We start from the raw sequence: 12,451 nt of genomic DNA on the forward strand, positions 1-12,451 counted from the left end.
AGCTTGCAAGTCTTATTAGGGATTCCCAACATCCCAGGACAGGTGGTGGTTTGATGGCTGTGGGTACTGAGGGTGACAGCAGTAGATTCAGTTTACAGCTGGTAACAACAGTGATTAGACTGTCTGTGCCCACAGTCACACAGGATAGAGTACATATAGGAAAATCCCTCTGGCACAGAAATCCATGCACAGACATCTTCGAGCACAGGCTCTTGGGTTACATCATTCACAACAATGAATTGTTTCCCTATGACACAATTCTTGTCAGATTTTGTGGATAACAAATGCTTCTGGTTAAGGAGGGACCAGTTTGCTTTCTGACATCAAGAAACACTAAGGTGAGCCACTTTATTTGTAGTTTCTGCCTGAACAGGGACTCTGCAGGCCCTGTATATGAATCCCCCTGCTCTGAAGAAGATACCACATAGTTTCACCAGAATATCTTTGCTATATGTCATCAATTTTAATTCCAACCTGTACTTTAATATGCACATAACTATTTTCAAATACAAGGAAAACTTGAAGTCAACAGCATCAGAGCTTTCAGTAAATCCTTCACAACTTCAGAAAAATCTCTATAAACATTGTGTAAAGTAGATACAGAATGTACAGAGAACAGTTTTCTATACAAAAGTGCATTTTAGCAATACAATTAGCAGAGAACCTGGGGGGAAAAAAACAACTCAATTTAAGCAGTACCATTACTCTAATGTATACCCTCCCCTCTCCCCCTAAAAAAGACCAAAAAAAAAATTAGACCCCCCACTTTCCCCTTGCTTTGGTTATAAACTATATTCAAGGCTTCAATATTACAATTATTTTTTTTACACTGAAGAATTTGTCATTTGGAAATGTTTCAAAGTTAGCCAGGTGAGAGAGAATGCAAGTATGATTCATCAGAGTTAATAGTCAAAATAGACAAGCTTTGAATATTACTAGGATGTGCTCTTGATAGATTAATAAACTATCTTTGCAATCCTTAAATGGACAACTGCATGTTGACTTTTCTATGCCCAAGAACTGCAAGATCAGTAAGCTTAAGAACATTAAACCAATAAATCTAACAACATTTGCCATGAAAATCTGGCTTATAAGAATGAACTGTAAGTGCTCCCAAAACAGTTGGGTTTATTAATATTTATAGATCAATGCACCAGCTGATTTCAAAGTTGAAAGAGTGTTAAGAGAAAAGAAATGGCTTCAGGCCATTCAGCAGAGATGAACTGTAAATATTGCCATTTTTTTATGTTTCTATATTGTAAATGCATTCTGATGTCAATGCATGTACCTAAGTTCAAGCAGGTTGGTTTGGGGTTTTCTCCCCCCCTAGAGAATGATCTTCACAGGTTTCAAACCACGACAGGAGAACCAAAATTTAGGCCCTAGTAAAGTCTTGCAAAGACTTTTCTTGCTCTTTCAAGTAAGCACCCCACACTGAGCATACTGTAACTGCCTTTTTATCAGTTTCCCAGATAAAGAAAAATAGGTATCTTAACAAAGACAAAAGATGACACTGGATACACACACAGAAATCAACCAGGTTTGTCAGGCAGCTTTCTTCCTCGTATTTAAAATCATATTAGAAAAGAATGTTCTCTATTGTTTACAGTCTTATTGCAATCAAAATTTCAGTGCTCCTTCTAAGCCTTTATAGAGAAAAAGTTACCATGGAAGCAAACCGTTACCTTTACAGAGTGTAAATTAATTACATTCATATGGCAGTGGGTACAAAGCTCCTACATACACAGCTTCAGTACCATGGAATCATGGAACTCTGAGCTTTTTCCTGTGTGTCTCTATCTTACTTTTAAGCTTGACATTTTTTTCTCTGTGAATAAAAGCAGAGATTTGATTAAAAAAAAAAAAAACACCAAACAAACAACAAAAAGAATGTATTATTTTAGCAGTTTGTTACTCTTCATCTGAACCCAGCAATTTACAGCTGTAGCCACAATGGCCAACACTTGAATTGGCAAGACCAGGTTTAACTAAAATTCCAGCTGTTTGATTAATGCCATGGGTATTTAACACAAATTCATAGAATCATTTAGATTGGAGAAGACCTTTTAAGATCATCAACTCCAATCCTAAATCTAGCACTGCCAAGTCCACCACTGAACCACGCCCCTAAGTGCTACGTTTAGGTGTCTTAAATACCTCCAGGGATGGGATCTGCCTGGGTAAGCACAGAGCACACAGCAGGGAAAGACAGGATTTCGACCAAAAACTTTCCCCACCACAAACTGAGCATGTCACTAGAACTATGGATGATGAGAAAACAAAAGGGAAAAAACCCCAAATGTGTAGAAATATGTGAGAACCCTTGAATCCTACAGCTACTTCAAGCCTGATTCTCTGAGATCAAAGATAACACTGTATCTCTGAGTACCTGGCAAAGAACATCCAGGCAAGTAAGATGTTACTCTGCATCCTTACCAGAACATTCAGAGTTTTGTATTCTTATGTTATAATCATCCTGGGTCTATGAGATTACAGAGCTATAAATTGCTATCATGGAATCCCTGGAAATCCACTTTCTTCTTCCATTTTAACTGTCACACAAGTGATTGAAGTACCTGCTGGAGACAACACACCACGATCAGCTATTGTGGCATCCAGGACCTTTTCATACAATGTGACAAGAAACTGGACCCATCTAATCACTTGGATTAATTTATACTTACATGCTCAACCTAAGATCAAGGTGGAAATACTACCCTCCCTCGTTTCATGATCTCCAGAAACCAGTAGATAGGTGACCAAAAGCAACTGTACCTCATCAAAATGAGGGGGTCTTCTCTCAACAAAACCTGAGGCATTTTAAACTCTGAAGAACTGCTGGAACAGAAAAAAGTTACACACTTTCATGCTCCACCACACTGAGATACTGCACCTTTCTTACAATTCACTTCAGAGTTTCCATTCTCTACAGTATTAAGTGTACATTCTTCTTCAGAAAAAAATAATTCAATCATATTTCAAAGTCACTGCAGAAAATAAAGGTTGTACTGAACTGCTACAGTGTACACATGGTGAAATATTCCATGATGAATTCATCCATTACCATGCAAGAGTTTAACCACTGCACCCTGAAATTAGCTGAATTGGCAGCAATTACATTTTGTCTTTCAAGGAAATACTGAGATGTTACAGACACTCGTGGTTAGTGGCCAAATAACTGCTCATATGGGATAGCTAACACTTGAGCTTAAAAATGACACTACATGGCTTTTAATCAGTGAGCCGACAAGTCTCCCAATTCTGCAGGATTGGGCTATATCCTGCAATTACAGACACCTGTGGCCACACTAAACTGCCAAACTCCGTAATTCAAGAGCAAAATTAAAGTAATGAAGCATCAAGATAATAAAAAACTATTTACTAAATTCAGAACTCAAAAATACTTTCATAATCTTTTAAGTTTCACATTAAAATTTAGAAGCATTATTTTTATCTCAGCGGGGGGAAGGAGTTCTGTAAAAAGTAGTTCCAAAATAAAGACAAAAATCACCTTAAAGATCATCAGAATTAGGAAACAGCTTAAAACTACTTTTACTTCCCTACCTGAAAGCCACAATTTTACCTCATTTTCTTACCAAGAGAAATTTCAAAAGCCAATAGACAACAAAAGGAGATTCTGATACATGTCCTGGTGTAACAACCCACACAGAAGATACCCTCAGCTAAACATCCAGCTGCATTAAAGTTCTCCTGTCAACAACATGTACCTAATTTAGATGTGCTTCTGGAGAAGAAAAACACTGAAGTTGTGTGCCACTTGTTTGCACTTCTGTTTCCAGTAGAGTTCTTAACTACTGTAAGTAGTGTCCTCAACATCTTAGTTGCAGATTAGTGTCCTTTCAATGCATAAAGACATTTTTATTGGAACCTTTACATGGAAAGAGAAGGGATGTACTGGTCAACCATTAGCAATAATCCTAAGATATTGAGCAGCTTCTGAAGACTAAGCCTGCAATTCTTGGAGGTTGTTTTAATTCTAGTTGCTTCCTAAGAACTACAGCATTAGGCAGTATTTGTTACAGATTCCCTGCATTAGAAGTCCTGTTTCTTGTTTTCTGTGTAGTTTGAGTTAAATTGCAACTTTCAGAAAAGAATTTATGACAGTACTTTGATTTCCTACAATTCAAGAGCAAGACTGAAGAAAGCCCCGTAGAATACAAAGATTTTTTTTTCCTCATGCTAAACAATCTCCCTAATAATGGGAAAGGAAGACAGAACAAGTCAAGTGGAATACTAACTCTAAGTTGTAAAAAAACAAAGAAGCTGAAGCATAGCAATGCATGCTTTGTGTCATCCAAGAGCACCCCTAGACTTACATCTTGCAAGTAAAGTTAACATATTAGCCAAGTTCAGATTTCCTTGAAATTGTATTTACTCAGCAGCTTTTCAGAAGTCATGTATGTTTCTGAATTCTTTATTGCAAAATTAGTCTCAAAAAGCTGAAGTTACTCAATACTTAGACCTTCTTAGCAAAATTACACTTGATAAAAGATCTGGTTTATATTATTAACACTAATCAAAATTTGGTCAAGAAATATATGTAAACAATAAGGATAATACAGTTAAGGCTTAGAAAGAACACTGATAAATTCACCCCTGTCACATTAAAACATCCACATCTCCTTCATGGTCCTCCTCAGTCACTTTTAAAGACAGCACTTCTTCATTAAGGAATAATCCACTCAGTCTTTCCTTACGAGCTTGTCTCTGTTCTTTCAGCTGTCTCTTCCGTAAGGCCTTTTGCTGGAGTTTCCGTTGCTTGGAACGTTTCTGTCAAAATAAAGAAGAGACAAAACATAAGATTTTATCCTGTAGATTAGAAAACACTTCTAAAGTTGGCAAATGTAAGTTATCCTCTAAAATAACATTTGCTCTGAAAAATAACTAATATGAATTCTCAGAGGTGGTGTAAATATTAATTCAAAATTGTATCTGATATTAAAATATCAAGACCATTTACCATATCTGAGTTATGAGGCACAACATTACCCTGTGATGTTGCACAGTCGAGTTTTTGATTGGAGGAATCTTTACTGCTGGGGAAAAGTTACAGTCTTACATTAACAAACCCAAGATGTTGAAGAGCAAGCAAGAACTGCTCCTTTCCTCCACCCCTGAAATTGAAATTATGGAGACACAACAATTGTCACAGTACTACTTTAAATGGAACGTGATTCAGAGGGTCACTCCTCACCACATAATCTCAGGACACATGGAAGAATAAACTGAAGAAGATTCAAAAAGCCTGATGAAACTTCTGGTTGGGAAAAAAAAAAAAGCACACAAAAGAAAAACAAAACACAATCAAGATAGTCTTTAGTATCCAGAAATTGTGCCTAGGTTAGGGTGACCAATCTTAAATAATTATTTTTTATAAACTGTGTGTGTTTTTAAGTTAGATGCATAAGCCCTTATTCAAGCCCACTCACATTACTCTAAACAAAAGGAATTATAAGACCTGCTACAAACATCAGGCTTTCTCTTAGAAGAGAAATTATGGCAAGAGCACGAGTTTTAACTCCTTGTGATTATGTCATACCAAATAGTCAGCTCTGGTTTATCTAGTTAACTCAGTTACTAGCTGTGTTCCTTCAGGACAAACATCCCAGGTAAGATCACATAAGCAAGCTTAAAGAGTTAAGACAGCTTAGTGCAGATTTACATAATTAGAAACTTTACTTTTGAATCCCGGATTCTCTCCGCAGCACTCGAGGACAAGTTACTATCGCTGTGCGCTCGACTCATGTTGGCACTCGAGTTTGAGGCGGAGTTGGCGACGCTGGAGCCGCTGCTGCTGGCTGAGCTGACCATGCTGGCGCTGCTGCTGCTGGCGCTGGCACCGCTCACACCGCTGGTACTTGCACAGCTGTAGCTGCTCCTCTTCCAGCTCTCCCTCGCTGACCGCTGCCGAGGTCCGTGCTCCTTGATGTAGTTCCTCACCTGTAGAACAGAGGCAGCAAAGTTACTAAGGCTTGATAAACGCTGCACTGAGATGCTCCTTCCCATGGAAAAGGCAATTTGCCTGTTAATGATCAAGTTATTGCATCGGTTCAGTTAGACTTTTAAAATATTTTGCTGTGGCTGCTTAAATCCAAAGCCATCTGGCAGTCACCCAGAGAGCTAAGTTAAAATTAGATTCACTATGGAAGGAAGAAAAAAAAGTAGCAAGGTTTGGGGTTTTTTCTCCTCTCCTGCTCCTCATGTTTGCTACTACGTTAGTTATTATTTTAAAACCAAATAGGAACATCAGTCAAGTTCAACTGAACTAAGCTGTTTACTTAATGTCCTTTATTTTGCTAGGTATACTCAAACAAAAATGGGTGTAAGTAAAGCACTACTTTTCTACTGTAAGATGATACTTAAAAATGTTTGAATATGAAATAGGCCAAGTCCATAAAAGCAGTGAATGCTTTCCATTTTCACTCTTCACTTTCATCATAATCAGAGTAACACTGAGGAATTCAGTTTGCTTGGACACCACATCTTTTCCCAACAACACATCACAGTAGCACAAAGACTAAGAAGTGGGATGTATATACCCTACCAGCCAACTACCCTTCTTTGTTATAATTCCTATTTTGTAACATCTTTAAAACGCATTTTTTTATCTTCCTTTCTACATAAAATTTATGGTCTTCCCCAACCAATCCCAATCTTCTGGAGTTTTAAATGCTACTTTATATTCAGTGAGCAAATGAAGATCCTCAGCTAGCTGATGGTCATGAGGTGAGCGACACTGCCATAAGCAGCACCAGGCCTACAATACACACTTGCCAGCTTAGCCTTAACACATACTGAGAATGCACAGCCACAGCCTTTCATATAAAGGTTTCCCTCATTGACAATATTGTGCTCTAGTGTATATCTCTACATCTAATGATTAGGTGTAAAAATTGATGACAAGTCCATATGATTTTCCAAGACATATCAGATGCTGAAACCCCAAAGTCAAATGTACAAACTTTAACTCACCTGTTTCAGTTTTTCATCTGTGAGACAGTTCAATTCAATAATGAATTCACTATCTGTAGGTGAGATCTGAGCAGTAGGATCAATAATTTTAATAATATCGAGTTGCTCTCGAAGGCCCATCTCTGTACTGACTTTGCGACTCAAATATTCAATATATTCAACCTAGGATCCAAAGAGAGGCAGGTCATTTTAAAGTATCATTGATTCCAAATGAGAGACAGAAAAACAGGAAGGACCAATAGGATAAAACATGCTCAAATATCACTATTCTAGCCTTGAGTATCTTTAAAAACTCAGGGTGAAAACTTAAGTAGGCATTAAACTGCCTCTTACAGATCCAAAGGGCAAGAAGATTTAGTTTTGAGAACCAAGCAGTGCTGTACAGGTCTGCATTTATATCTACAGCAATCAGATTGCTGTAGATATATTTTTATTTAAGCTGTATCTTTTAATGGAAAGTTCTTCTGTACATTGCAGTTCTCACATAGTAAAAAAAGTCACCTGTTCATCATTTGTCATCGCGCTCCACGGAAGTTCATCGAGATTCCTATGCTTGTTTTTCTTTTTCGGAAGCAGACAAGGAGAGCTTGGAATACTAGGTATAACATCAGAAAGCACATCACTCCCACTAGCAATGTCACTGCCAGGCAACTTGTAACGTGCAAGAGAAAGAACAAAGCTTTAGAGTACAGTAGGCAGATTGTAAATCACTCTAACACTATTAGCCATTCAAAACACACTGTCAAATTAGCAAAGCATCGATTATCTCTGTACTCCAACCACTTCTTTGTAATTACTCATAACTCCGCAATACTCCCTCGAATCTTCCAACAAACAACAAGTGCAGCAAACTCAATTCACACCATTCTCCACTTATCTCAATCCTAGTTTTAAAAATCCACATTTAAGGAAACAGTAGAATGATGTGGTATTTCAACTATTTCCCTTTTTCATTGGTGAAAATTGTCCATTACAACCCAAACTTAAATCTAAACCCCCCCATTTCAAAGCATAAATCTAGTTTAAGGAAGATAATTTCAAAGTAGGTCTGTAATTCATACCACACCCCATAATTACACAAGAATATTCAATTAAAATCACTGTCATTTGCCTGGAAGCAACTGCAGAACTTCAGCTAACTTCATTTATACAACTGACACATGATTTCTGAATGCACTTCCAGTTGAAGTGGGACAGTTGGATTACTCATGCTCAGATTGTGCCAGATAACACCATAAAGAGCTGCAAAAAAGCCTTTCCAAAATTTTACAAGTCCAATCAAGTATGTCTCTTAAAAAGCAAAGAGTAATAAAAAAGCTAGATACCAGTCAAACATGCTGTCAGCTTAAGAAATAGCTTCTTTTCAAAACAATTGCCAAGTATATCACGCAATTAAAATTTCACAGCTCAGTGAAGCTCTGAATCTTTGGGATCCAACCTGAGTGGTTCCTACAGGCTGCATTATACACATTACACACGCACTTGTAACTTCTGCAATGCATAAAGACCAGCAGATAGACTAAACCAGTCAGAAATTCAGAGCTAATCTCAGTGCATGTCTTGAAGTTTTTTGCATCTTCTGGAACAGGATCTGAACTTTTCATTTCTTATTGTGCCCTTAGGACTCTACATGCTTTGACTAAGCTTTACGACAAAATTTAAAAGTATGACCTTCACTCACTCCTCCAGATTAAGAAGGCTGGAACAAAATTAAACAAAACATTTCTTTATCACTGAAGATTCAGTTATCTGTTCCTATGCTCAGTGGTTACAAAGAAACAAATGCTGACAAGGTCATTTGGTCTGTTCAGCCTGGAGAAGAAGAGACTGTGGAGAGACATCACAGCTGTCTGCAGCTTCCTCACAAGGGGAAGAGGAGGGGCAGGCACTGAACTCTTATCTCTGGTGACCAGTGAAGTTGTGTCAGGGGAGGTTTATGTTGGGTATTAGGAAAAGGTTCTTCCCCTGAAGGGTGGTTGGGCACCGAACAGGCTCCCCAGGGCAGTGGTCACAGCACCAACTCTGACAGAGCTCAAGGAGCGTTTGGGCAACGCCCTCAGACACGTGGTGGGATTCCAGGGGCTGTCCTGTGCAGGGCCAGGAGTGGATTTTGATGATCCTTGTGGGTCCCTTCCAACTCAAGACATTCTGTTCTATTCTACAGCTTTTCAACTACAACTAAACCCAGCACACAACAGTCTACACAAAATTTGACATTTGCAGTGGAACTAGTTTACCTGCCATTCAAACTCACTGTCTGACCAATCCCAGTAGGTGCTGATAGAAGAAGAGACATCACTGCAGACACTGCCCTCGGGGAACAAATCAAAAGAGGTGAACTCCTGGTCATCCAGCAGAGAGTAACAGTCATCCTGATCACCCACTGAAACCGATGAGAACAGCTCCTCACTGCACTCCGAGCTGGCGACGCTCGTTCCACAGGATGTCAAGTTCCACCTGCAAAACAGGACAAAACAATTAGAAAGCAGCAAACATTGGCATCACGTGGCCTGAAAAATTCTTTTAAGCCTTTTAAAACTATCTCCACTTTGCTTGCATTATACATGCATTTTACTGGAGTTATAATTATGGAAACTGAAGTATTGTAGTTTAAAATATTTTTTAAAGTCCATAAACAACACCAAGGGGAACCCAAGGTTAAAAATGGCCAGGCAAAAATCCACATACAGTTAGTATAATTACACCTTTGTTTTAACATATGATCAGTTTCCACCCCAGAGCCACGACTCCTGTAGTATGTGAATTGCCTTTTTTTGCTGTTGGTTGGATTTTTAAAATACACTGATCTAAATATAAAGTTTTCCATATATTTGGATATTTAAACTTAAGTGAAAATTGAAATAAGCAGAACTAAAAAGTTAATCAATCGGACATCAGGATAAATAGAAGTCAAAAAGAAATTCTAGGCTGATAATCCCCCACAAAACTGAGGCTTAATAAGGCAACACATTATGGATCCATTACTCACAACTCTGAATGTCAAAAACATTGGACATGCTACTGGAATAAAACAGTGCAAGATGTGAAAATGACCTGTGTGAAAATGCTACCATACCAAAACTAAACACATTTCCCCCCTCACTCTTACATTTACAAAGCTAGTTAATGCTGTTGCTAAAAGAAAGCTATTGAGGACTCAATTTTCACAGAACAGGTTTTTTGCTCTAATGAGAGTAAGTCAGAATTTAACAAGCTCATGAAATCAGTCTCCATATCTGGATTTATTTTACATACTGGTGAAAAGTAGGTCGAGACAAATATGAGTCAGCACAGCACTGCAATATGGCCAAAACAATTTGAAAAGGGCTTCTAAAATGCACCACACAAACCCACACAATCAACTCCTTTTCCATCAGCCTGTCCACTTCAGCCTGGCTAACTAGAAAAACACTCCTCTTCCATCCAACTGCCAAAGCTGGGCAACCTCATCACCCTGAAGGGCTGGTCCTCACTGTCATTATTTAGGCTGCATACCAGGTTGGCTAAATATGTTTGTGATGGATTCACTCCCACATCTACTTGGCCAGCAGTGAATTTATCCAATGTTCAAGACATTTCCAAAACTCCTCTTTTAGCAGATTCAGGAGATCCTGCCCTGCCTCCCTTCCTGGATCCCTTACAGATGTGAAATGTTTCACCAGTTTGGACTTTTGTGGGCAGGGCAGTCAATTGGTACGGAGCAGAGCACGGGTGTAGTGACACAGCACACTTCTCAACATGACTACAGTTACAGAATTCATGAAATATTGATGAAAGAAAAGACAGAGTAGACAAAGTTTCCAGACCCATCAACACAAAGGGTGAGGTGCAGGGGCTCTACCACCACCCCGCTATGCAGATACTCCAGGTACAGGCAGTCAGCCCTCACACTCTCATACCCAGCAGGGTCTGCCAGGCTTACTGGGGTGAACTGGATTAACAACAAGTGGGAACTACATTAAAATTACTCTTAACATCAAAAAACAGAAAGCCTTTTGCAAACACCACAGATTGAGCTGTGCATCTGCAATGGCTTAATGAGTGTGTGTCCTTGCCCAAAAAAGTGAAATAGCCATCTCAAGATGCCTGAGTTACAAACCTGCATTTGTAAAATGAACAAATCTAAGTAACACACTTGGGAAGTGAAAGGCAACACAAAGAGAAACTCACAAAATGACTATCACACATTTATCTTACAGATATGCTAAGAATATATCTCACTGCTCATGTCACAATTGTGTCTTATGATTTAAGAACCCTATCATGAAAATGTATCATATTTGATAAAGGTTGTTTGTGCTGAATCATTGAAGAATCTATAATTAAGAGTTTGCCCTTGTGAATGACACTTTTAAAGTGCAATTTCCATGATTTCATACAAATTCAACTAAAAGATTCTCTTATTATTCACTCTTCATAAGTGTGCAGTAGAAACACTAATAATCAGTATAAGTATCTGGCAAGTCTGGAAAAGGAACTAGAACTGGCCCACACATATGTTCGTGACTGAAATCTCACAGACTATTCTCAAAAAAAAAGCTATTGCTATATTCAAGTTTAATACTATGCATTAGGAGAATTATGTTCTTAGGAAAGCAGGACTGTGATTTTCATTTCATAAGCACAATTGGAATTTCTTTGTAGAGCTGTATTTGCACTTTTTGAATGGATCTTTTCTACAAATTACAGGCAGAATAATTTGACAATCATTAGTACCATGGGATGGAAATGTTTCTGCAGGAGTCGGTGCAGTCACCGAGCTGCCTGACTCATTCTGAACCTCTACAGGTTTGCCTGGTGTCCATGCAAGGCCTGCTTTTAACTCTTATAAACACACCACTCTGCAGCTGACCACCCTACAGTGCTCAGAAATCACCAAAAGTCTCAAAAAATAAAACGTTCGGAAGGGAACGAGGCTTGGAGCAACCTGGCTCAGCAGAAAGTATCCCTGCCCAGGCCAGGGGGGTTAGAACTAGATGATTCTTTAGAGTCCCTTCCAACCCAAACCAGTCTGTCATCCTACGAACAAACACATCTTTAGAGAACGACCCGGCTCACGCCGACAGGAGTAACGTGATGAGCCGAACCCCGACTAACCCAAGCGCAGGGCAGCCCAGCAGGGCGAGCGGAGCACCCTCAGCCCGGTCACACCCGGCTCGCACCGGGCAGGGGAGCGGGGCAAGGATGCCCGGCCCCGTCCGGGGGCAGCAGCGGCCCCGAGGCCCCTCAGCACAGCCCGGGCGCACCTGTTGGAGTGGAAGCGGTGCAGCGGGTCGGTGCGGTGGCAGGACGAGAGCTGGCAGCCGAAATCGCTGACGTCCAGGCAGCCCTCCTCGCTCAGGCTCAAGCTGCCGCCGCGCGGCGGGTGCTGGTGCGAGAGCAGCGGGCACGGCTCCTCGGGGGCCAGGAACTTCTCGTACGGCTCCTCGGTCATGGCGGCGGGCGCGGGGGCGGCTCG

The 12,451-nt window shown here is 39.8% G+C and overlaps 1 protein-coding gene across 2 annotated transcripts; it reads right to left on the minus strand.

The window, feature by feature from the left end:
* Nucleotides 1-439: 439 nt before the first annotated feature.
* FAM199X (family with sequence similarity 199, X-linked) lies at nt 440-12,447 on the minus strand. 2 transcript variants are annotated; one of them, XR_007628298.1, is made up of 7 exons: nt 12,240-12,447; nt 9,231-9,450; nt 7,495-7,644; nt 6,994-7,155; nt 5,701-5,961; nt 2,437-4,791; nt 440-1,828 (listed from the first exon to the last, which is right to left on the minus strand). XR_007628298.1 is itself a non-coding variant. In XM_050310381.1 (6 exons), exons 1-6 carry the CDS (start codon nt 12,425-12,427, stop codon nt 4,621-4,623), a joined length of 1,152 nt encoding a protein of 383 aa, XP_050166338.1. In that variant the 5' UTR covers nt 12,428-12,447; the 3' UTR covers nt 440-4,620. The 2 variants fall into 2 exon arrangements, 1 of the variants encoding a protein (XP_050166338.1); XM_050310381.1 differs by having other exon boundaries at nt 440-4,791.
* Nucleotides 12,448-12,451: the final 4 nt, after the last annotated feature.

Source organism: Myiozetetes cayanensis, unplaced genomic scaffold, assembly GCF_022539395.1.
Source record: "Myiozetetes cayanensis isolate MyiCay16 unplaced genomic scaffold, myiCay2020 scf15, whole genome shotgun sequence".
NCBI classification, from domain to species: Eukaryota; Metazoa; Chordata; class Aves; order Passeriformes; family Tyrannidae; genus Myiozetetes; species Myiozetetes cayanensis.

Coding starts and splice junctions, on each gene's coding strand:
- FAM199X (XM_050310381.1), bottom strand. CDS start 12,427: ATGACCGAGGAGCCGTACGAGAAGTTCCTGGCCCCCGAGGAGCCGTGC. Junction 9,451..12,239: donor CACCGCTTCCACTCCAACAG/GTGCGCCCGGGC, acceptor CCTGTTTTGCAG/GTGGAACTTGACATCCTGTG. Junction 4,792..5,700: donor AGAGAATCCGGGATTCAAAA/GTAAAGTTTCTA, acceptor TTATTTTGACAG/AAACGTTCCAAGCAACGGAA.